The sequence below is a fragment of the Choloepus didactylus genome, chromosome 5, assembly GCF_015220235.1.
Source record: "Choloepus didactylus isolate mChoDid1 chromosome 5, mChoDid1.pri, whole genome shotgun sequence".
Lineage (NCBI taxonomy): Eukaryota > Metazoa > Chordata > Mammalia > Pilosa > Megalonychidae > Choloepus > Choloepus didactylus.
Window position 1 is genome coordinate 71,973,491 of NC_051311.1, and position 22,649 is coordinate 71,996,139.

At 38.1% G+C, this 22,649-nt stretch overlaps 1 protein-coding gene across 5 annotated transcripts in view; it reads right to left on the reverse strand.

Annotated features, from left to right (window-relative positions):
* The window catches only part of CPED1 (cadherin like and PC-esterase domain containing 1), a 299,781-nt gene that overhangs the window by 15,500 nt on the left and 261,632 nt on the right, over positions 1 to 22,649 (reverse strand). For 3 of the 5 annotated variants that reach the window (XM_037836286.1, XM_037836287.1, XM_037836288.1), the window contains exons 19-22: positions 13,265 to 13,485; positions 12,907 to 13,008; positions 12,426 to 12,513; positions 454 to 600 (exon numbers count right to left, since the gene is read on the reverse strand). In XM_037836286.1, the coding sequence (XP_037692214.1) occupies positions 454 to 600; positions 12,426 to 12,513; positions 12,907 to 13,008; positions 13,265 to 13,485 (558 nt within the window). Of the gene's footprint in view, positions 1 to 453; positions 601 to 12,425; positions 12,514 to 12,906; positions 13,009 to 13,264; positions 13,486 to 17,923; positions 18,200 to 22,649 lie in introns of those variants that run through there. The other 2 variants (XM_037836289.1, XM_037836290.1) reach the window with 2 other exon arrangements.

Here is a 22,649-nt window from a genome sequence, read left to right on the forward strand (position 1 = left end):
GGTGAGTGGGATGGGTGTGGAGGGAATTACTCAAATGCAGGCACTCCTGTTGTAAACCAATGGGGGAAGGTCATTCATTAGCTTAGCACATTAGATAGGCTCGATTTTAAAGCTGTCTTCATTGAAGAAGTTTGTCACCATCTTTGACACAATTTCTGATAAGGAAGGCTTGGGATCTATAAGACAAAGCAAGTGCTCTTCCAGTTCCCATTTTCCTACTAGTGTTGACCAGGGATCTTTGTTTTGAAATGTCTAAAGTAATACTGATTTTTTAATACCTCATTTTATAGTGCTTAGAGTTACTACATACTTTGGTTGAATGATAATGAACGCATCATTTAATTTCCTCCTGACTTAGTTCTTTCATGCAAAATAAGACAGAAAATGCAATTAAAGACATAAGAAATTTTAAAAAATTAAGAACTACAGTAATCAGAGAGCTAGGATAAATACCTCATGGAAATGACATCCACATTTCCCCTGTAGAAACTCTTTGTATCGCCCCATTGTTATAGTGAATGTATCAACCACTTCATAGCCATATTTTTTTGCAGCATCCAGAATAACCAAATTCTCTTTCCATAAATTCTGTACTTCATTCTGTATTGCAAAGTGGAAAAATGAGGATTTTTATTAACAGAGGATTGTTTTACGATATAATAACTCAGGCAGAAATCACATAAATGTCATCATTTTTAGAGAAATTGGTCATATTATGAGATAAAGGATTAATTTCACATGCATCTATTAAATAAAGATGTGTTCTAACTTTTTCACTCAAAGTATAAATATAAATACTTACACATACATATAAACTATAAATATCTATTTGGACACACAGTTCTGAACTTCCCCTTCCATGAAAATAGGTTTATTGCCCACAGAAACTCATCAAAATGTCTACAATTCTCTACTTAAAAACCAAAATTTGAAAATCACAATTGCAATTTCCACTTACTTGGATTCCCATTCATTTAGTCATTTGAATATTAATTAGTGTCTGCTTTGTGCTTAGCTCTGTGCTGAGGGACACAAACACAAGGATGAATAAATCATGGTCCCTACTTTTAAGATGTTGCATTCTAATAGGAGAAACAAACATATTAACATTTAGAAAGCCCTTTATTTGAGTTAAATACATCAGGCTCTGGGCCAGCAGAGAAGAGGGAGTAGCTTGGCCTGGGGCAGAGCCCCTGCCGGTGAAGCTTCCAGAGGGGTTTTGTGAGCAGAGTCTTGGGGGATGTCTGCCTTTCAGCCAGGGGTGGAGAAAGTAAGAAGGGAGTGTGTTTCGGGGAGCAGCAGAGTTGAGTGAAGGCTCTCCTGCTGCCCCTTGGATCACATTCCTTTCCTCCCTTGCCCACCGCTCTTGTCCCAGGCTGGGACCCAGCATGGGAGAGTTCTAGTTTAGGTCCCCTGTGGAGTGATGCTGGACTCACTGCTTACTACTTTAGCTCCAGAACTACTTTAGCTCCAGAAGTCTTGGCTTGGCCAAGACTTTCCCAGAATTGAGGTGCCATCTAAGACTTGCTACCCAATCCTTCTCCCTCTCCTTTCATATTGGATACATTATAGGTAAACACAGTTCTCAGCACATAGTAGACACTAAAAACAATTTGGCACAGGTCTCAGTGAAGTGTATTGGATGCTGTGGTCTGCAGCTCTCCCTGCCTAGTTCTGCCCTCTTCCCTTTATCCTTTCCAGGCACTCCCCCCTATAAATCCCTTATTTGGCTAATCCTGTCTTGGTGCCTATTTTTTGGAGAACCCAAACTGAAATGGGGAGGAAATTCCACTTCCCTTCTCTTTCCTAAAGGGCAAAAAGTGATTTTCATTTTCCAGGTAGAAAAGCAAATAATTACTTGTTTTTGTTAATCCAATTCAAGGTAAAAGAAGAAATATAAATATATCTAATTTTCTCTCTTCTCCATTGGACTTGCATGACTGTTTTTTTTTTTGTGGCATTCGAAGAAGAGTGTTTTCTGTGAAATAAATATAGCAAATAGAAGAAGCTCATAAAGTGGAAATCTGGAGGAAAAGAGACAGATGCAAGTTTGGTCTGTATCTCAAGAAGTATATGAAAAATAATACTCAATATACTCCATATTGTTTGTAGGCACTTTGTTGCCCGGTTAAAAGTATTTTCTCAATAGTAATGTGTCTAATTTTTAAGATGCACGAAAGAACTGTGCAGTGAAAGGTTTCTAAAGAAAAGGTTAATTCCTTGGGAACAGATTCTGAGACAGAAATTTGAGTTCACAGAGCTTATAAGGGAGCACTCTGGTTCTACAACCAAACGGAAATGACGGAAGAAAGATTAGGCAGAAGGAGAAGGTGAACTGAAATGCAGCTGCAAAAGAGGCTTCCACTGATCCCACAGGGAGTTATAGAGCTGGGATGGCCCTTCCATGTTGGCCCAAATTTTAAACAGTGGATTGAGTTTTTGCACCCTTACATGGAAAAGTCAGGTCTCTTCAGCAGAAAGCAATTAATGTTGGAACTCAGAGTGAGTCATTATTAGGTCACATTCCCAGAAACCAGAGGAATGATTGTTTCAGTTCTGAAGGGGGCCTCTGGAAGCTTCCAAAGCATAATAAAATACCACTCATTTATTCAGGCACTAGATATTTTTGGGGGGTCAGCCACATGCTGGGAATTGTGTTTGGCACTTGCGTAGCAGAGTAAGCAATGTGGAACCACCCCATGCTTGTTCTTACAGAGATTACAAGTGTGGCAGGGGAGACAGCTGACCAAGCAATGTGTGTTGGGTGCCATGAGCACGGACACAGGGCACCACTATAGGAGCTCACGGCGGGAGTAGTCAAACTGGTCTAGCGAGTTGAGGAAGTCTTCTCAGAGGAAATGGCATTTAAGCTGACACCTGAAGGGTGACTGGAAGTTACTCAGGTGAGGGGCTGGGGGGAAATTGGGTTCCAAGAAGAGAGAGCAGTGATTTTAGCATGGCATGCTTGAGAACCTGAAACATGTTCAGCATGGCTGAGCTTGGTAGTATTGTGTGTGAGTGTGTGTGTGTGTGCACATGTGCATCAGCACAAGTGACAAGGCATTAGTCCGCAGAGGAAGGCAGAGGCCAAGTTTTGAATGGTAGTACAAGAATATGATGAGAAGGTCAGATTTTTTTTCTGTTTTCATTGGTCATCAAACCCTTCTCTTTCTTTTGTTTTCCTTGCTCTTTTTTCTCCTTTGGTTTTCACTCACTTTGAAAAGACTGATGCGCATCATCAGTGCTCTGATGGCAGACATCATATTTAACACTGTGACTGGCAAATAGTAGCTGTTTAAGAAAAGTTTATTAAATGCTGAGCTGATATGATTGTGCTAGTAGCCTAAATATAAGTGAGAGCTCCAGTTACTGCAAGGAGGTGTATTCAAAGAAGCATGGTGGAGCTACTTAGGAGTCATTAAAAAGAAATTTCCATTTTGACCTGTAGCCTTCAAAGACATTAATGGAGATCCAATTTAAATGCATAGCAAAATAATCCAAGGTCCCTTTTTCTAATCCCTAACGGTCTCAACTTCTTCAGCTACCCTAAATGTTCAATGCCTTGACTCACTTTAAATTATCTTAACCCCTCTCCTGACTCTAAGAAGCTAAATTTGGGGGCTTTATTTTGGCCCCTTTTTACCAGCTCTCCTGTTTTTGCATCACATGGGAGCTAGAGTACAGGCAGACAAAGTTTCAGGAAAGGAGTGGGGAGTGAGGGGGTGGGGGGCTTGTGTAATCTGTGCTGGGAAAAAAACAAGGAACACTCAACACTAACATAACAATAAATCTCACCCTGATTACATATTAAATGGACATCCTCCTTTTTTCCCAATTCCCAGTGCTCCCCTGAGCCATGCCTGTTATTGCACAGAAACTCACGTTGCCTATAAAACCCCCCTTGCTTGAGCAAGAGCAGCTAGTTCTCTTACCTATGGGGCATTGTCTTTCTCTTCTTCACCAAAACTTCCATTCAGTGCTGAGATTAATTAGCTATCTCCTACAAGAATTAGTCAGAGGCCCCCAACTCCTTTCATTTCTGAATATCCAACTAGATGAAAAAGTAATGATACTACTTCAAAGATTTTCTAAAAAGCAATCAGTCAGAAATCATCTTCAAAAAGACCACTCTTTCCCAAAGGACTCATTGATATTGACAATTTCATTTGTGGTTTCAACATGAACCTAAAGAAATTAAAGCCTTTTTTACAGTCTTTAAAAATGTATCAGATTGAGGGGGCAAGATGGCAGACTGGTGAGCTGTATGTTTTAGTTACTCCTCCAGGAAAGTAGGTAGAAAGCCAGGAACTGCGTGGACTGGACACCACAGAGCAATCTGACTTTGGGCGTACTTCATACAACACTCCTGAAAATGTGGAACTGCTGAGATCAGCAAAATCTGTAAGTTTTTGCAGCCAGGGGACCCGCGCCCCTCCCTGTCAGGCTCAGTCTCATGGGAGGAGGGGCTGTCAGCTCCCGGAAGGAGAAGGGAGAACTGCAGTGGCAGCCCTTATCGGAAACTCATTCTACTGATCCAAACTCCAACCATAGATAGACTGAGACCAGACACCAGAGAATCTGAGAGCAGCCAGCCCAGCAGAGAGGAGACAGACATAGAAAAAAACAGCACGAAAAACTCCAAAATAAAAGCGGAGGATTTTTGGAGTTCTGGTGAACATAGAAAGGGGAAGGGCAGAGCTCAGGACCTCAGGCGCATATGCAAATCCCGAAGAAAAGCTGATCTCTCTGCCCTGTGGACCTTTCCTTAATGGCCCTAATTGCTTTGTCTCTTAGCATTTCAATAACCCATTAGATCTGTGAGGAGGGCCCGTTTTTTTTTTTTTTTTTTTTGATCCTTTTTTCTTTTTCTAAAACAATTACTCTAAGAAGCCCAATACAGAAAGCTTCAAAGACTTGCAATTTGGGCAGGTCAAGACAAGAGCAGAACTAAGAGAGCTCTGAGACAAAAGGCAATAATCCAGTGGCTCAAAAAATTCACTAAACACCACAACTTCCCAAGAAAAGGGGGGTGTCTGCTCACAGCCATCATCCTGGTGGACAAGAAACACTCCTCCCCATCGCTAGCCCCATAGCCCAGAGCTGCCCCACACAACCCAGTGTGAGGGAAGTGCTTCAAATAACAGGCACACTCCACAAAACTGGGTGTGGACATTAGCCTTCCCTGCAACCTCAGCTGATTGTCCCAGAGTTGGGAAGGTGGAGCAGTGTGAATTAACAAGTCCCCATTCAGCCATACTTTCAGCAGACTGGGAGCCTTCCTACACAGCCCAGAAACCCAGAACTGCCCTGGGAGGATGGCACTCACCTGTGACATAGCACAGTCATCCCTCAACAGAGGACCAGGGGGTGCACGGCCTGGAAGAGGGACCCACTCGCAAGTCTCAGGAGCCATACGCCAATACCAAGGACTTGTGGGTCAGTGGCAGAGACAAACTGTGGCAGGACTGAACTGAAGGATTAGACTATTGCAGCAGCTTTAAAACTCCAGGATCACCAGGGAGATTTGATTGTTAGAGCCACCCCCCCTCCCTGACTGCCCAGAAACACACCCCATATACAGGGCGGGCAACACCAACTACACACAAAAGCTTGGTACACAAATTGGACCCCACAAGACTCACTCCCCCACTCACCACAAAGGCAAAGCAGGGTAGAACTGGCTTGTGGAGAACAGGTGGCTCGTGGACACCACCTGCTGGTTAGTTAGAGAAAGTGTACTCCACGAAGCTGTAGATCTGATAAATTAGAGATAAGGACTTCAATTGGTCTACAAATCCTAAAAGAACCCTATCAAGTTAAGCAAATGCCAAGAGGCCAAAAACAGAAAATTATAAAGCATATGAAAAAACCAGACGATATGGATAACCCAAGCCCAAGCACCCAAATCAAAAGATCAGAAGAGACACAGCACCTAGAGCAGCTACTCAAAGAACTAAAGGTGAACAATGAGACCATAGTACGGGATACAAAGGATATCAAGAAGACCCTAGAAGAGCATAAAGAAGACATTGCAAGACTAAATAAAAAAACAGATGATCTTATGGAAATTAAAGAAACTGTTGACCAAATTAAAAAGATTCTGGGCACTGATAGTACAAGACTAGAGGAAGTTGAACAACGAATCAGTGACCTGGAAGATGACAGAATGGAAAATGAAAGCATAAAAGAAAGAATGGGGAAAAAAATTGAAAAAATCGAAATGGACCTCAGGGGTATGATAGATAATATAAAACGTCCGAATATAAGACTCATTGGTGTTCCAGAAGGGGAAGAAAAGGGTAAAGGTCTAGGAAGAGTATTCAAAGAAATTGTTGGGGAAAACTTCCCAAATCTTCTAAACAACATAAATACACAAATCATAAATGCTCAGTGAACTCCAAATAGAATAAATCCAAATAAACACACTCCGAGACATATTCTGCTCACACTGTCAAGCATGGAAGAGAAGGAGCAAGTTCTGAAAGCAGCAAGAGAAAAGCAATTCACCACATACAAAGGAAACAGCATAAGACTTAAGTAGTGACTACTCAGCAGCCACATGGAGGCGAGAAGGCAGTGGCATGATATATTTAAAATTCTGAGCGAGAAAAATTTCCAACCAAGAATACTTTATCCAGCAAAGCTCTCCTTCAAATTTGAGGGAGAGCTTAAATTTTTCACAGACAAAAAAATGCTGAGAGAATTTGCTAACAAGACACCTGCCCTACTGGAGATACTAAAGGGAGCCCTACAGACAGAGAAACAAAGAAAGGACAGAGAGACTTGGAGAAAGGTTCAGTACTAAAGAGATTCGGTATGGATACAATTAAGGATATTAATAGAGAGAGGGGAAAAATATATATGAAAAACATAAACCAAAGGATAAGATGGCTGATTCAAGAAATGCCTTCACGGTTATAACGTTGAATGTAAATGGATTAAACTTCCCAATTAAAAGATATACATTCGCAGAATGGATCAAAAAAAAATGAACCATCAATATGTTGCATACAAGAGACTCATCTTAGACACAGGGACACAAAGAAATTGAAAGTGAAAGGATGGAAAAAAAATATTTCATGCAAGCTACAGCCAAAAGAAAGCAGGTGTAGCAATATTAATCTCAGATAAAATAGACTTTAAATGCAGGGATGTTTTGAGAGACAAAGATGGCCACTACATACTAATAAAAGGGGCAATTCAACAAGAAGAAATAACAATCATAAATGTCTATGCACCCAATCAAGGTGCCACAAAATACATGAGAGAAACACTGGCAAAACTAAAGGAAGCAATTGATGTTTCCACAATAATTGTGGAAGAATTCAACACATCACTCTCTCCTATAGGTAGATCAACCAGACAGAGGACTAATAAGGAAATTGAAAACCTAAACAATCTGATAAATGAATTAGATTTAACAGACATATATAGAACATTACATCCCAAATCACCAGGATACACATACTTTTCTAGTGCTCATGGAACTTTCTCCAGAATAGATCATATGCTGGGACATAAAACAAGGCTCAATAAATTTAAAAAGATTGAAATTATTCAAAGCACATTCTCTGACCACAATGGAATACAATTAGAAGTCAATAACCATCAGAGACTTAGAAAATTCACAAATACCTGGAGGTTAAACAACACACTCCTAAACAATCAGTGGGTTAAAGAAGAAATAGCAAGAGAAATTGCTAAATATATAGAGACGAATGAAAATGAGAACACAACATACCAAAACCTATGGGATGCAGCAAAAGCAGTGCTGAGGGGGAAATTTATAGCACTAAATGCATATATTAAAAAGGAAGAAAGAGCCAAAATCAAAGAACTAACGGATCAACTGAAGAAGCTAGAAAATGAACAGCAAACCAATCCTAAACCAAGTAGAAGAAAAGAAATAACAAGGATTAAAGCAGAAATAAATGACATAGAGAACAAAAAAAACAATAGAGAGGATAAATATCACCAAAAGTTGGTTCTTTGAGAAGATCAACAAGATTGACAAGCCCCTAGCTAGACTGACAAAATCAAAAAGAGAGAAGACCCATATAAACAAAATAATGAATGAAAAAGGTGACAGAACTGCAGATTCTGAAGAAATTAAAAAAATTATAAGAGGATACTATGAACAAGTGTATGGCAACAAACTGGATAATGTAGAGGAAATGGACAATTTCCTGGAAACATATGAACAACCTAGACTGACCAGAGAAGAAATAGAAGACCTCAATCAACCCATCACAAGCAAAGAGATCCAATCAGTCATCAAAAATCTTCCCACAAATAAATGCCCAGGGCCAGATGGCTTCACAGGGGAATTCTACCAAACATTCCAGAAAGAACTGACACCAATCTTACTCAAACTCTTTCAAAACACTGAAGAAAATGGAACACTACCTAACTCATTTTATGAAGCTAACATCAATCTAATACCAAAACCAGGCAAAGATGCTACAAAAAAGGAAAACTACCGGCCAATCTCCCTAATGAATATAGATGCAAAAATCCTCAACAAAATATTTGCAAATAGAATCCAAAGACACATTAAAAAAATCGTACACCATGACCAAGTAGGGTTCATTCCAGGCATGCAAGGATGGTTCAACATAAGAAAATCAATCAATGTATTACAACACATTAAAAATTTGAAAGGGAAAAATCAAATGATCATCTCAATAGATGCTGAAAAAGCATTTGACAAAATCCAACATCCCTTTTTGATAAAAAACACTTCAAAAGGTAGGAATTGAAGGAAACTTCCTCAATATGATAAAGAGCATATATGAAAAACCCACAGTCAGCATATTACTCAATGGTGAGAGACTGAAAGCCTTCCCTCTAAGATCAGGAACAAGACAAGGATGCCCGCTGTCACCACTGTTATTCAACATTGTGCTGGAAGTGCTAGCCAGGGCAATCCGGCAAGACAAAGAAATAAAAGGCATCCAAATTGGAAAAGAAGAAGTAAAACTGTCATTGTTTGCAGATGATATGATCTTTTATCTGGAAAACCCTGAGAAATCGACAATACAGCTACTAGAGCTAATAAACAAATTTAGCAAATAGCGGGATACAGGATTAATGCACATAAGTCAGTAATGTTTCTATATGCTAGAAATGAACAAACTGAAGAGACACTCAAGAAAAAGATACCATTTTCAATAGCAACTAAAAAAATCAAGTACCTAGGAATAAACTTAACCAAAGATGTAAAAGACCTATACAAAGAAAACTACATAACTCTACTAAAAGAAATAGAAGGGGACCTTAAAAGTTGGAAAAATATTCCATGTTCATGGATAGGAAGGCTAAATGTCATTAAGATGTCAATTCTACCCAAACTCATCTACACATTCAATGCAATCCCAATCAAAATTCCAACAACCTACTTTGCAGACTTGGAAAAGCTAGTTATCAAATTTATTTCGAAAGGGAAGATGCCTCAAATTGCTAAAGACACTCTAAAAAAGAAAAACAAAGTGGGAGGACTTACACTCCCTGACTTTGAAGCTTATTATAAAGCCACAGTGGTCAAAACAGCATGGTACTGGCACAAAGACAGACATATAGATCAATGGAATCGAATTGAGAATTCAGAGATAGACCCTCAGATCTATGGCCGACTGATCTTTGATAAGGCCCCCAAAGTCACTGAACTGAGTCATAATGGTCTGTTCAACAAATGGGGCTGGGAGAGTTGGATATCCATATCCAAAAGAATGAAAGAGGACCCCTACCTCACACCCTACACAAAAATTAACTCAAAATGGACGAAAGATCTTAATATAAAAGAAAGTACCATAAAACTCCTAGAAGATAATGTAGGAAAACATCTTCAAGACCTTGTATTAGGCGGCCACCCAAAGCACAAGCAACAAAAGAAAAAATAGATAAATGGGAACTCCTCAAGCTTAGAAGTTTCTGCACCTCAAAGGAATTTCTCAAAAAGGTAAAGAGGCAGCCAACTCAATGGGAAAAAATTTTTGGAAACCATGTATCTGACAAAAGACTGATATTTTGCATATATAAAGAAATCCTACAACTGAATGACGATAGTACAGACAGGCCAATTATAAAATGGGCAAAAGATATGAAAAGACAGTTCTCTGAAGAGGAAATACAAATGGCCAAGAAACACATGAAAAAATGTTCAGCTTCACTAGCTATTAGAGAGATGCAAATTAAGACCACAATGAGATACCATCTAACACCGATTAGAGTGGCTGCCATTAAACAAACAGGAAACTACAAATGCTGGAGGAGATGTGGAGAAATTGGATCTCTTATTCATTGTTGGTGGGACTGTATAATGGTTCAGCCACTCTGGAAGTCAGTCTGGCAGGTCCTTAAAAAACTAGATATAGAGTTACCATTCGATCCAGCAATTGCATTTCTCGGTATATACCCGGAAGATCGGAAAGCAGTGACACGAACAGATATCTGCATGCCAATGTTCATAGCAGCATTATTCACAATTGCCAAGAGATGGAAACAACCCAAATGTCCTTCAACAGATGAGTGGATAAATAAAATGTGGTATATACACACGATGGAATACTACACGGCAGTAAGAAGGAACGACCTCGTGAAACATATGACAACATGGATGAACCTTGAAGACATAATGCTGAGCAAAATAAGCCAGGCACAAAAAGAGAAATATTATATGCTACCACTAATGTGAACTTTGAAAAATGTAAAACAAATGGTTTATAATGCAGAATGTAGGGGAACTAGCAATAGAGAGCAATTAAGGAAGGGGGAACAGTAATCCAAGAAGAACAGATATGCTATTTAACATTCTGGGGATGCCCAGGAATGACTATGGTCTGCTAATTTCTGATGGATATAGTAGGAGCAAGTTCACAGAAATGTTGCTATATTATGTAACTTTCTTGGGGTAAAGTAGGAACAGGTTGGAAGTAAAGCAGTTATCTTAGGTTAGTTGTCTTTTTCTTACTCCCTTGTTATGATCTCCTTGAAATATTCTTTTATTGTATGTTTTTTTTGTTTGTTTGTTCGTTTTTTAATTTTTTTTTCTCCATACAGTTGATTTAAAAAGGAAAAAAAGGTTAAAAAAAAAAAAAAAAAAAAAAAAAACCAAGGAGAAAAATATGTAGTGCTCCCTTGAGGAGCCTGTGGAGAATGCAGGGGTATTGGCCTACCCCACCTCAATGGTTGCTAACATGACCACAGACATAGGGGACTGGTGGTTTGATGGGTTGAGCCCTCTACCATAGGTTTTACCCTTGGGAAGATGGTTGCTGCAAAGGAGAGGCTAGGCCTCCCTATAATTGTGCCTAAGAGCCTCCTCCCGAATGCCTCTTTGTTGCTCAGATGTGGCCCTCTCTCTCTGGCTAAGCCAACTTGAAAGGTGAGATCGCTGCCCTCCCCCCTATGTGGGATCAGACACCCAAGGGAGTGAATCTCCCTGGCAACGTGGAATATGACTCCTGGGGAGGAACGTAGACCTGGCATCGTGGGACGGAGAACATCTTCTTGACCAAAAGGGGGATGTGAAAGGAAATGAAATAAGCTTCAGTAGCAGAGAGATTCCAAAAGGAGCCGAGAGGTCACTCTGGTGGGCACTCTTACGCACAATTTAGACAACCCTTTTTAGGTCTAAAGAATTGGGGTAGCTGGTGGTGGATACCTGAAACTATCAAACTACAACCCAGAACCCATGAATCTCGAAGACAATTGTGTAAAAATGTAGCTTATGAGGGGTGACAGTGGGATTGGGAAAGCCATAAGGACCACACTCCACTTTGTCTAGTTTATGGATGGATGAGTAGAAAAATAGGGGAAGGAAACAAACAAACAAACAGACAAAGGTACCCAGTGTTCTTTTTTACTTCAATTGCTCTTTTTCACTTTAATTATTATTCTTGTTATTTTTGTGTGTGTGCTAATGAAGGTGTCAGGGATTGATTTAGGTGATGAATGTACAACTATGTAATGGTACTGTAACAATTGAATGTACGATTTGTTTTGTATGACTGCGTGGTATGTGAATATATCTGAATAAAATGAAGATAAAAAATTAAAAAAATAATAATAATATTAAAAAGAAATGTATGAAACATTGGTGGGGTAAGGGACTATTCAAAGTATAATCTCTCTCATATACCCCTCAGTTCTTTTTTTTTTTTTCATAGTTTGGTTCCCCCTTTCTTCTTTCATAACTCAGCACACTATTTGGAATATATTTTTGGGCTACTTGTCTCCAGTAATAATTATAATTGATTTGATATCATAATCCTTAAGTATAGTACCTCCTTTGACTTGTTTGTATTATAGAGTGGTTGTATAGAGAAGGCTGTATCATAGAGTGACCTGTGGGTCCTTTTTCAGATACCAGCAGAGATCTCTAGAGGAACTACATAGTTCAAATTGCCCAGAAGAAATGAGCTTACCTGTGTTAAAAAATGCACTCCATTCACTGGCAGATGAAATCCAATTCCCAAAGTTTTGATGATCACTAGGATATTGAGTAAATTTTCTCTAGATGAAATAATCAGAATTCTAAGTCACAAATTAAGATTGCATTTCTAGATTTACATAAACAAATACAGTGGAAGTCTTTTAAAATGTGACAGTTGGCATATAGGACTAAGTTCACATTTTATAGGCCTGATGTATATTAGCTTTCTTCTTGATAGTTTTATGTGTCAGTAGACATATTTTGGTCTGTAATTAATGTAAATTTGAATACTGACGATGCATGTTGTGATTAGATACAAAAGTGTTTTGAAATATTTTAAACAAGACTTTAAGTACTTAATTCTATCTCACAAATGCTCTTTAAATAAAATTTGATAAAATCCAGCCACATAAATATTAACTTTTTTTGTTTTACCTAGAAGACTAATGAGAATTATTTTTGCTGAAGTTTACCTCTTCAAAACCTTGTGAATAATTTGCAAGTGATTGGAGTTAAGCCACTGAACACCACCAACAACTAATACAGTCTGGCCGGTATTCTCCAGGGGATATGATCTGAAATCCAGAAAGAAAAACAACAGGTGTTGCCTTGAAACAGATGGCAAACATTTTAACAGCATTGCCTCACTTTTCATTGAACCATATCTGGCATCCTGATCACAGGACCACCTTGACATTTGCAACTCGTTTTCAGCCATATTACTTGGTATCTAAGCTTTTCAGCACATTTGATGTATAGTGAACAATTACAACTGCTGGGAAAACATCAGTATATTGTGGCACTGTGCCATTCACAATAGTTCCATTGTACCTTTGCAAGAGATGTTCAAGTGCTTTTTCGAATGTTGGTCTCAATGAAGGGCTTATCCAGAACCGTGGATAGTAGGAATAACCGATCCAAGTCTTCCCACCATTGACATTGTGATAGAATTTAGTACCATGCACCTTCTGCCATTCCTGCAAGGTTTCATTCAGTCTTTCAATGAGATAGTACATTATCCCTCTGTTGGTTGAATCCCCGATGAAAAGAATCTATAAATTAAAGAAAAAGTCTTTTGTTTTCAAATTTGATGTTTACATGAAAGCAATAATCTAAAATAACTAATTCTTTGAATGCTTATAAAACTGTCTTATTGTTTGCAGGACAGCCCTTCAAATTGTCAAAAATTGCCTTCATCATATTCTCTCTCAAACCTGTTTATTTTCCTCTGTTCCCTGTTCCCTGTAGTAACATCACCACTACCCACTAACTCAAGTTTGAAGTTTATTTGCTTCATTATTTTTTTTGCTTTGTCATCTATCTCCCTTGTGTTCTTTATTTTCTCATCTATTCAGTTTACAAGTCTTATGGATTCATATAGGCAGGAAGTATTTCAGTGCTGTGGGAATATCTGGAGATTTTCTAGTCCAATTTCTTTATTTTATGGATCAGGTAATGGAAATCCACAGATGTTAGGTAGCTCAGTAAAGTTCATGTCACTATTTGAGAAAAGAGTCACAGGATTAGACTTTGATTTTCTGAATGGCAGTCAGGTCCCACAGAGCATATCCCAATGCCATTTGTCCTCCAGTGATGTCCTTATGCCCATCACATCCTTTCCATTCCCACCACTTTAGCCCTGCTTTGGGGTCCCATTGCCTCAAAGCTGCATGATTGTAATACTCTCAAAACGTGCTTTCTTTCTTGCAGAATGTCTGCTCTCTAATTCAGTCTACATATAGCATTGCTGAGATAAATTTCCAAATTCCCAGCTCTGGTCATTTTATTTACATGATCAAAAATTTTATGGCTCCCCATTTTCTACAGAATCAAATCTAAACTATTTAGGTTCAGTTAACATTTACTAAATTCATGTTGCATATCAGACTTGGCTGGATGGAGATTTCAGGTAGGATATGAACTTTTGATCCTCAGAATTGTGATGTTTGAATCATTATCTCCATTTCATAGAGGTGGAATTGGAGGCTGAGAGAGACTGAGGTCGTAAATCTGGTAAATGGGGGACGTGGGACTCAAACCAAGACCTTCTGATTCCAACTGCAGGGTCCATGGCCCCATCCTCTCAACGTTTCTCTCAATAAGCAAGTCAAACGCCTACTTTTAAACTGAACTCAACAACATCTGTTTTTTCTTGTGCTAATCCTTTAGCCTTGAAAGCTCCTCCCTCTGCAACGCCACTTGCTTAAATACTACGCGACCTCCAGACCCTACACAAAAGTTACCTCTACCAGCAAGTCCTGTCTACAGCCTGGAGCCAGAATTACTCTCTGTCCTCTGTGATTATATTACATCTTGACTTCCAATAAAGATTCTATCAATGTCTACATGAAATTATACCTATGTCTGCATCTTTTTTTTCATTGTGGTCAGGGTCAATCTCTAGTTCATTTCAGTCTTCCCTATAGTATCTTGTATGCATTAAAAAATGTTTACCGAATTGAAAGTTAATGGGACTTGTGTTATAGCAAATCCCTTTTAATGTCGTTGGATATGGTTTAATTCATTCTTTACCTTCTTCTCTTTCTTTTGAGATTTCTCTTTCCATTAGTCATGCACATTTTTTTTCCTTCTGATTTCTATAGCAGCCATTGCCATTGCATCTCAGGCACTTATGCATTTGTCTATCCACAGTGAATTTAGTGAAAATTTGCAAAGGCTCTTTCCATAGTAAGTATATTCAAGTAGCTGTGTAAAGCAACCCAGAAAGCTTCTCCAATTTTCCTTCACTTCAAATACTGTTATAAGCATCATCAAGCTAAACTGAATACATAAGCTGTCAAGGCCCCAGTCAAAGATCCACTCAGTTAAACACCATTTTGGGCAATAAAGTACCAATGCAATAAAATAATTTGTGAAAGAACTATTTCTGTTTACTTTGTTGGTTTTTAAACAGGAATTGTAAATAATACTAGCAATTATTGAACTTCATTAAAGGACTTTTGAGATTGAGCTTTTAAACTAAATTGCTACTTCAGGTTTTCTTGCAAATCCTTATTACAATACTAAGGTGCCAAGCCCTCCTAGGGTGTCCCCGGGCAAACAGTAAGATCATTGGATGTCTGTATTATGGGCTATAATGAGAGACACTGAAGTTTAGAGAGTTTAAATTACCTGCGTGTGATAAAGAGAGAGAAAAAAATATCAATTCTTTTCTGTTGAGTTATAAGAAGATGCAGACCACTAAAGTATATGAAGCAATAAAGGGTGATATTTAAGAATTCTTACATATTGCCATTTATTAATTAGAGAGTATTAAACAAATTCTTTGACTTCTCTGAGTGTACATTTCCTTTGTGTGTAAAGTAGAGTAAATAATAGCACCACCTCACAGGACTTAAATGGGATTTTAACTACTTATTTCTTGGCAAACTAATCACACAATGAATGTGAGCTAGCATTAAGGCATAGGAAAGACAAGCAGCATTTTTGAGTACTTCTGTGCCTTGCACATTAGACATTTTAAATTTATTAGCTTGTTTAGAGAAAATGTTGAAGATGGGAAATATCTGTCAAAGCAGTTGCAACCCTGCCCTATGGGCACTGACCTCCAGCAGGACCTGTAGGGTCGATGGAGAAACTGAAGCTCTGGATGGAGGACTGGAAGAAAGAGCTCCTCTCCAGAAAACCAGTACTCTCAGAACTGGTCCTTGGCTTCTCCTTTGCTGATTAGTGACTGACTAGCAAGATCTTCATGGACGGAAAAAGGAAGTGTCACCACCATCATTTGCAGAACAAATTATTCTAGATTGCAAAGATTGAAAAAGCATTTTTCTGCTCTAGTAGACACAGCTCTGGGAAGAGTATATTCTCTAGGGGATTGTTTGGTCCCAGTGCCTTTCCACTGGATGAAAATGATAGAATGTAACTAAAATGAAAATGCAGTTGTGATTTTAAGGTTGATTGTTCTGTAGGCAAGGCTGTTTTCCTAAGAGGTTAATTGGTATTCCTAACTTAAGAGCTTCTAACTTGACAGCCTCAGCTATTTTAAGTGCATACACACAATTAAAAAATAATCATGATTTATATTCAGTCTTTACATCTTTTAGATCATTTGGATTTGGTGTAATTTTAAAAAATAAATTTTCAGATTATTTGTTTTAAAAGGATAACTTGTACTTTAAAAGGTCTAAATTACCACAGCACATACTTATGAGTAGCCATTCAATTTATAAATAACATTTCTTCTCTCCCACGTGAAAAACTGTCTTACATTAGGATGTACAGGTGTTGGTTGGCACAAGCAATCAAACAGTAAGCATAGATATAAATAATCAAACTTTAATGGTAAAAAATTAAAATCTACTTCCCCCCACCTACCAAAGCATCAAAGAATTAAAAAGCTCCAATGATTTTAAGAGTTCAGGGAAACAGACCCACTAGTGTACTACTATACAAGCATCATGAGGGTAGGATTTTTATCTCTTTTTTAAAAATACTGAATCCTCACTTCCCAGAATAGTGCCTAGCACAAAATAAGTTCTCAGTAACCATTTGCTAAAGGGATGAATTGGTACTTTGCTGTTGGGAGTATAAATCAGCAATGATTTTAGTAATTCCACTTCTAGTAAATACTTAAGGAGGTTTTTGAAAAATAATTGTAAAAGCAAAATAAATTGGAAGCAACACAAATGTCTAACAACATATGGCTAGTTCATTATATTAATCAAGCATACTCTTGAATTATTTTCAACTTTTAAGAATAATATTGTAACATGAATATAATGTGTTGTGAAAGATCTCATAACTATTAGAAAAAGCTAATTACAATCAGAATATAAAGAATGATTGCATTTTTGTAAGAAATAGAGTATATAGATGCATAAAAAGCCCTGGAAAGTTAACAGTGATTATTTTGAAGCAATACTTACTAAAACGAACTTGCATCAGCTTTTAATAATAAGGAAAACACACATACACACAAAACAAATTGAAGGCATCAGCAGCAGCAGCAGCAGCAGCAGCAACAAGTTCATTTTGTTCAAAAGTTTCTTGGAAAATTCATTTAAAATTTAGGACTAAGCAGCTTAAGTAAATATGATTTATATTTATAACAATGACAAGTGATTCATGATTAAAGCATTTGCTCAGGAAATTCATCAAAGTAGTGATGCTAATTATAGAATCACATTTTTCTATGGAGCATCTCTTTTCTGGTCCTATGATGTAGTGAGATGAACCTGTCTCTGTCAAAGGTGAGCTCTTGGAGAGGAGCAGAAACATCTCTGTTCTGGATGTGTCACGAGAAGCTGTAACTCAGCTCATCAGCTGGAGGCAAAGCTGTATTTGGAAGAGTTCTGCATCTGTTCTTTTCCTAAGACTCTGCATGCAGTGTGAACCAGACAAAGTATGTAAGAGCAGATATTTTTCCCACTCTTTTTCATACCATCACAGACCTTGGACCTAGGAGCACATCATGTTCCTAGGCTTTACTAAAGCTTAGGGCAGATTCAAAAAAGATAGAACCATAAAATGGTTTAATTGTCTTTATTTCCATTTCCAATTTCCCAACACAACAGTTCCTGTATTGGTTGGAATAGGTTAAGTAATATAACAAATAGAACAAAAAATGTGTAATGGTTAAAAAACAATTGGAGCTTATTTTTCTCTCAGGGAGACAGTCCAAATGGTTCCAGGCAGTTGTATGTGTGGACGTGGGGGCACACAGTTCATTCAGGGTTTCAGGCTGATGGGGCTGTGCCTTCTTCAATTATGGCTTCCAAGGACTCCCTAGACAGTAACATCCAGCTGGGGGAAGGAGTACAGAACTGTCAGGCTTTCCATGGCCCATACCTAGAAGTGGCATACATCACTGCTGCGCATAGTCCATTGGTTAGAACTTTGTCACATGACCAGACACCTAAATTCAAAGTTCACTGGAAATGTAGTCAAGCTGAGTTCCACAAACAAGAGAAAATTCATTTGAACAATTAGCCAGACTCTACCATTTTCCTACATCCTAAGGTTTCCTGGGGTAAAACTAACCCAAATTCAGATTTTTCTATGTGTAGAATCAGCAAAAATGGGAAGTAAATGAAAAGCCAAAGTTATAATTCATATGTTGCACAAAAGAATTTCTATTCTTAGAGAAATAGTTTCCAGGAAAAATAATAGCAATAAATAGAATATGTTGGTGAAAATACAGCTAAAACTTTGGGAACGTCTGATTTAAGTATACAATGAAATGGGACTTCCAGGGAAGATGGCAGAGTAGGGAGCTCCAGGACTCAGTCTTACCAAAACAACTATTAAGCAGGCAGGAACTGTCTGAATCAACTATTTTTAAGCTCTGAAGGCCAGAATAATAGTATACAACATCCAATGAAGAGCAGGAGACAGAGTCTGATAAATTATGGTAAAGGACAGTAAATTGCTCTGTCCATGTGGTGAGCACCCATTACCCACTCCCACAGCAGGCTGCCAAGGGGTTCAGTCCCTGGCTAGCTCGCTGGTGACAGAAGGGACATAAAAATCCTCTTCCCCAAGAACAGGAGTGGACACAGCCAATCACTGATCATGGCTTATGATTGGTGAATTTGTAACACAGGAGACCCAGCTCTGAGGGCAGCTACTGTTTCAACCAACCCCAGACAAAGAAGGTGATAGCCATTGTTTCAACCATCTCCTGACAGGGGTGGAGGCAGTGAAGATTTAAAGACACTGCACTTCCTCAGTGCTGCAGGGGACATTAGCTGAAGGACAGCATTTGCTGGGCAGGCCAAGAAAGCTCAGCTTTATGATGCTGTCAGAGAAGCTTTTGGTGCCCTTTGTGATACCTTTCCCAGGGCACTTTGGAGCTAGTCTGCAACCCCTTCATGGGTCCCTGGCCCTGTTCTGGATGAAAAACACTGACTTGGGAAAGTCTTCTCTGGGGTGACCCTCCTCCCAGAATTTTCCCTCCAGGCAAAAGCAGCAAAAGGCAATGAAAGAAGTGTTAAAAAAAAAACAAAAAAAAACAAAAAAAAAACTATGGAGGCGATCAGTCTGGGACAAAGGTTTTCCAGCTTCAAACACCTACAAGAGGGAGGTCTGTCTCCTGGAAGACAGAGGGGATAACCAAACTCCTGTAGACAGGGGAACTCCAAAACAACTAACAAGCAAAAGTCCAGGACAAGACAGAGGCTCAGTAAGACAGAGAAAATCCTGCACACTGTATTTGCCTTGGGCAGACCTTCATGATAGGAGGGCTGAAGCTCAAGAAAATTTCTGTCTTGTCACCAGCTGGTTACAAAACAATGAAATAGACATCTCAGGGAATAAATCTCAGAGTTACAAGATTAAAATGTACAGTGTGCAACAAAAGAGTACAAGACAAACAAAGAAACAGGAAATGATGATCCATCCAAAGGCAAGGATAAGAATACAGAAAACACTAATGAGGAAGATGAGAACGTGGGTATACCAAACAAAGCCTTTAAAAAATGATGTTAAAAACACTCAAGGAGATGAAGAAAAGTACATCTTCAGGAAGGAATATGAGTGTTGAAGTAAAGAGATAGAAACAACATTTGGACACCACATATCCAGTAAAGGACTAATATCCAGAACACATAAAGAAATCCTACAACTTAACAACAAAAAGATAAATAACCCAATTTTGAAATGAGAAAAAGATTTGAACAAACATCTCTCTAAAGAAAATGTACTGATGGCCAGGCGGCACATGAAAAGATGCTCATCATTACCCATCCAGGAAATGCAAATAAAAAGTACTATGAAATATTATTTTACACCCATTAGAATTGCTGCTATTAGGGAAATGGAAAATCATAAGTGTTGGAGAGGATGTGAAGAAATAGGAACACTAATTCATTGTTGGTGGCAATGTAAAGTGGTGCAGCCACTGTGGAAGACAGTTTGACAGTTCTTCAGAAAATTAAGCATAGAACTACCATATGACCTGACAATCCCACTACTAGGTATACCCAAAAGAACTGAAAGCAAGAACTTGAACAGATCAAAAGATGGAAGCAACCCAAGTGTCCATCAACCAGTGAATGGATAAATAAAATGTGGTATATACATACAATGGAATATTATTCAGCCATAAAAAGGAATGAAGTCCTGATACATGTAACAACATAGATGAACCTGGAAGACATCATGTTGAGCAAAATAATCCAGACACAAAAGGACAAATGTTGTACGATCTTACTGATTTGAAGCAACAAGAATAAGCAAACCAATAGAATCAGAATCTAGAACATAGGTTATTAGGGGATGGGGTGGGGATAGGGAAAGGGAAATTAAGACTTAAAATATACAGGGCTCCTATTTGGACTGATGGAAATGTTTTGGTAATGGATGGTGGTGATGATAGTACAACATTGTGAATGAAATTAAAATGGAAATACATATCTGAATATGATTAAAGGGGAAATATTAGTTTGTATATATGGTAACAATAAAATTTTTTAAAAAAATCTATGGAACTAGGCTACACAGTGAATCCTAAGTTAAACCATGGACTTTAACTAATATTAAAATTATAAAAATGTGCTATCATCAATTGTAACAAATGTTCCACACCAATGCAAAGGGTTGGTGGTAGGGTGGTGTATGGGAATCCTATATTGTATGCATGATTGCTTGGCAAACACACAACTTCTCTCACATAGAAGAAAAAAATACAATGAAAGGATATTTTGTTCCATTTTATTTCATTATGAAGAAAAGGAACTAACAACGATAATACGTAGACGTATATTTTTCCATCTATAGCTTCTTTTCTCCAGAGTCACCAAAAGAAACAAGAATCTAGTTATTAAATCAATTTAGGAAGAAATATAAAGTGAAGCCTTGGGGGCTATCAAGGTTGAGTCAACATAAAGGTAGTGAACCATCTGGAGCTTTCAGATTTTTCTGATTTGGTAAAGCTGGGAATCAATAGACAAACACTTTTTATCATTTCCCTTCTTGCTCTCTTTTCACCTGTACAAGTTCTATCTTTTATAATATACACAGAAGTGGAAACACTTCTTTGGAGCCAGTGAAGCATTCGTAGATCCCAGCATAGGACTCCACTCAACTGGGAGAACCTGCTGCAACCTTCCAAGAGAGGAAGTTATAGAGATACCTTTATTAATTGAGGAAATGCCTGCTTACTGGAGACTTCTCACTCTCCAAGGAAATGAAAGTGAAGGGGGGAAGAAGGCCTTATCCCTTATGTCTGGGCCAGCACCAAGTGTAGCCTGTGTGTTTAGAAAGTTCCATCATGATTCTGTTGAGACCTAAAATGGAGAAACACTGCTCTTATAAGATAAATACCTGTTACCAAGTGAGGCAAGGTGTGGTTCAGCTCTAACATGAAGCTGAGGCGAATCAGATGGCTGCTCATATTTAGGGCATGAAGAGAATCTAGCTGCAATTTATAACTCAACAATGCATTCTCTCTGTGAACTGTACTGTGGTTAAATGAATGTTTTCCAAAGATGCATTTTAATTAAATTGGCTACAGTTGAACAACCAAATTGCTGTTTTGGGTTTAAAACAAATATAAGATTGACATTTAGGCAACTCTCTCAAAAGGGAGAGAAAAGGGAAGCAAGCAACTAAACAATATCACCTAGATATAGATCTTTGGGCTCCTTGGAATAAAATGGTCTAGACTGCCATTCCATCTGGATTGTCAGGGTATTCATCTAATGCTGAAGGATGTCATCATGTATAAGTCATCCTTTCCTGGTGAGAGTGTACTACACTCCTTTCTTTTTATCCACCTTCTTTTATTGAAACTGACAGACAATGATGAATTGTGTAAGCTTGATGGAATTCACATATTATTCAGAACATATTATTATGAATTTGCCACACTTCAGAAATTTAAACACCTTTCACTCCAAGACACCACTTAACTTGAAAATATTACTTAAAAATCTAAGTTACATTTCCTGTTTTAACAGGTGAGTTTTAAGTACTTTCAGAAAATATTGCCTTTTTATATTTCCTGTGTTTAATTGCACTCTTCTCTCAGCTATTTTATTACTGGTTTAAATTCTAAACTATGATTTCAACTGAAAAACAAAAAAAGTGCTTGTTTTATTCCATTGACTATGGCTCCAAAGAATTTTCAGTTGTTATTTGCTGGTCAAATTTTTAAACAGTTTTCTATGTATTCCACAATGTGATTACAAAGTTATGCTCTGATAAATTCTTATAAATATTCCATTCAGAGTTTATTAAGAAGTGGATATCTATT